Raw genomic sequence first — 2,026 nt, 5'->3', positions numbered from 1 at the left:
TGTGGTGGAGCCCCCCCCCCCCCCCCCCTTTTCTGGGCACTCACCTTGCAGCGTATGTCCTTGTTGATGAGCACATTCTTGCCCTTGTAGTTGAAGATCACATGGACTTTCTTGGTCCCAGGCCCACAAATGTCAGGACCTGAGGGACAAGGTGCCATTAGGAAGCATGGTGGTGAGGAGGGCACCTGCAGCCAACCCCTTGCAGGAGCTGGGAGAACCTGCTCCAAGGTCATTACATCCAACCACCGAGGGCAGTGAACTCGGGAAAGACCCACTTGAGCTAGTTCCCCTACAGGCCATTTCTCCCCCTCCCCTCAAACACGCTGCTTGGTTCCCTGGGAGACCCCAATGCGCCCTGATCTGCTGGTCCCCTGGCCAGCATGGGAAAGGATTTGCATCTCCCCAAGGGCTCCCTGAAGCCTCATGTAGAGAAGATGCTGCATTCCCCCCTGTGGAGAAGCATGACACCAGCCCCTGGATGAGGAGGAAGGAAAGCCACTCCTAGCACGACCCTGACAACTGAAGCCACAGGAGAGCGGAACACCATGAACCTGGCTGGGCCCAAATGGACTCATGCCTTGCACCAGCTGCCCCTGCCCCTCTGCTCACCAAACATGATGTTGTACTCAGAGTCTCCATGCATGTCCTCCTGACTCAGGCTGGCCGGGAAGAGTTTGACATAACCCCCACCACAGTCAATGCTCTGCTCATGCTTCACTGTGAACTGCACCACCAACGTCTTGCCCCGGTTGCTGAAAGGCTCAAAGCGGGATGAGATGGCATAGAAGCGGGCGTCCTGGCTTGTCTGGATTCCTGCAGGGGAGTGGGGGAGGGTGCAATCAGGACCCCACCAAGGCAGAGCCCCAATGGAGGTGTGAAAGGACTGGCTCTGCCCATCTGCAGTGAGGGATGAGGCCTGCTACATGGTCCTTAGGTCATGAGGCAGGTACCATGACTACCTGTGGGATCAAAGCTGCCGGGTGGGGGGGGGTGGCGCAGTGACTGCTCTGTGGGATCAAAGCTGCCGGGTGGGGGGGGGGGGCGCAGTGACTGCCTCTCTGGAGAGAGTCCACAATGGGATGCAGCCCCACTGGGCAGCATGCAGCAGAGGGGACCCTGCGACTCACCCTAGCTGTGAGAACAGAGCAGAGATGCCAAGGGGTGGGCAAAAAGAGGACCCATAGACTGCCCCCTCCCTCCACCACCAGCAGGAAATGTGCCCACCTTTGTCTTTCTCGCTGTCCCCATAGAACTTGCCAGCCGTCAGCTTGAACTTCCCATAGTCAGATTTGTGCTTTGACTCCACCCAGCGGCTCGTCCAGGTATCTGGGGAGGGGAGATACAAGGTTTGGAGTTGAAACGGTGGGGGAAGGGGGCAGCAAAGGGGGCCTCCCCACATCTCCGGACACAAGTAGGTTTGTGGTTAAACTGCCAGGTTAAGCTGCTAGGTTAAGCTGCTTCCCACTGCAGATGACAAGAATGATGAGAGGAACAGGATACATACCCACCAGGTAAACTGAGGCAGAGGGAAGCTGTGACCTAGGATGGTTACAGTGCCATAGAACTCAGCAGTTCAGAGGCCAATGCCTTGCCCCAGCCACTGGACCCTGCTCCCAACCCTCACAATTGAGTCACTGCCTTTATCTCAGCAGCGCTTGATGGAGGTCCATGGGGATGGAGTCCCCTGCTACACAAATGCACACACCTCTGTGGCAATGGACACATAGCAGGCACACACTGCCACCAAGTCCAGTCCCTTCTCCACACTGAGGGGAGACCATGTCTAAGCACATCTCCAGAAGGAGACATTTCAGCTGGAGGCCTGGGTCCCATTCTGTAGGTACAAAGTCTGCCATGGTACAGCACCCAGGCCTGCTATACAACCCACCTGGACCCAGGCCCTGCTCCCTCCCACCCAGGGCATGATGGGACAGTCAGGAGCTGCTGTGGCCTACCCAGGACTACAGCTAGTAGCAGCCCAGCCCAAAACACCGCGCTTAAATCTTTGCTTCCCCTTCAGCCTCTT

General features: G+C 57.5%; 1 protein-coding gene across 1 annotated transcript in view; it reads right to left on the bottom strand.

Moving 5' to 3' along the window:
* The window catches only part of CALR (calreticulin), a 6,916-nt gene that overhangs the window by 3,800 nt on the left and 1,090 nt on the right, over nucleotides 1-2,026 (bottom strand). Inside the window, exons 2-4 of the mRNA XM_006023423.3 lie at nucleotides 1,225-1,326; nucleotides 610-813; nucleotides 45-139 (exon numbers count right to left, since the gene is read on the bottom strand). Coding sequence (XP_006023485.1) covers nucleotides 45-139; nucleotides 610-813; nucleotides 1,225-1,326 — 401 coding nt within the window. The remainder of the gene's footprint in view (nucleotides 1-44; nucleotides 140-609; nucleotides 814-1,224; nucleotides 1,327-2,026) is intronic.

The sequence above is a fragment of the Alligator sinensis genome, unplaced genomic scaffold, assembly GCF_000455745.1.
Source record: "Alligator sinensis unplaced genomic scaffold, ASM45574v1 scaffold707_1, whole genome shotgun sequence".
NCBI lineage: Eukaryota > Metazoa > Chordata > Crocodylia > Alligatoridae > Alligator > Alligator sinensis.
Note: the sequence above shows the minus strand (reverse complement) of the source record. Positions and strands in the feature narration are given on the sequence as shown.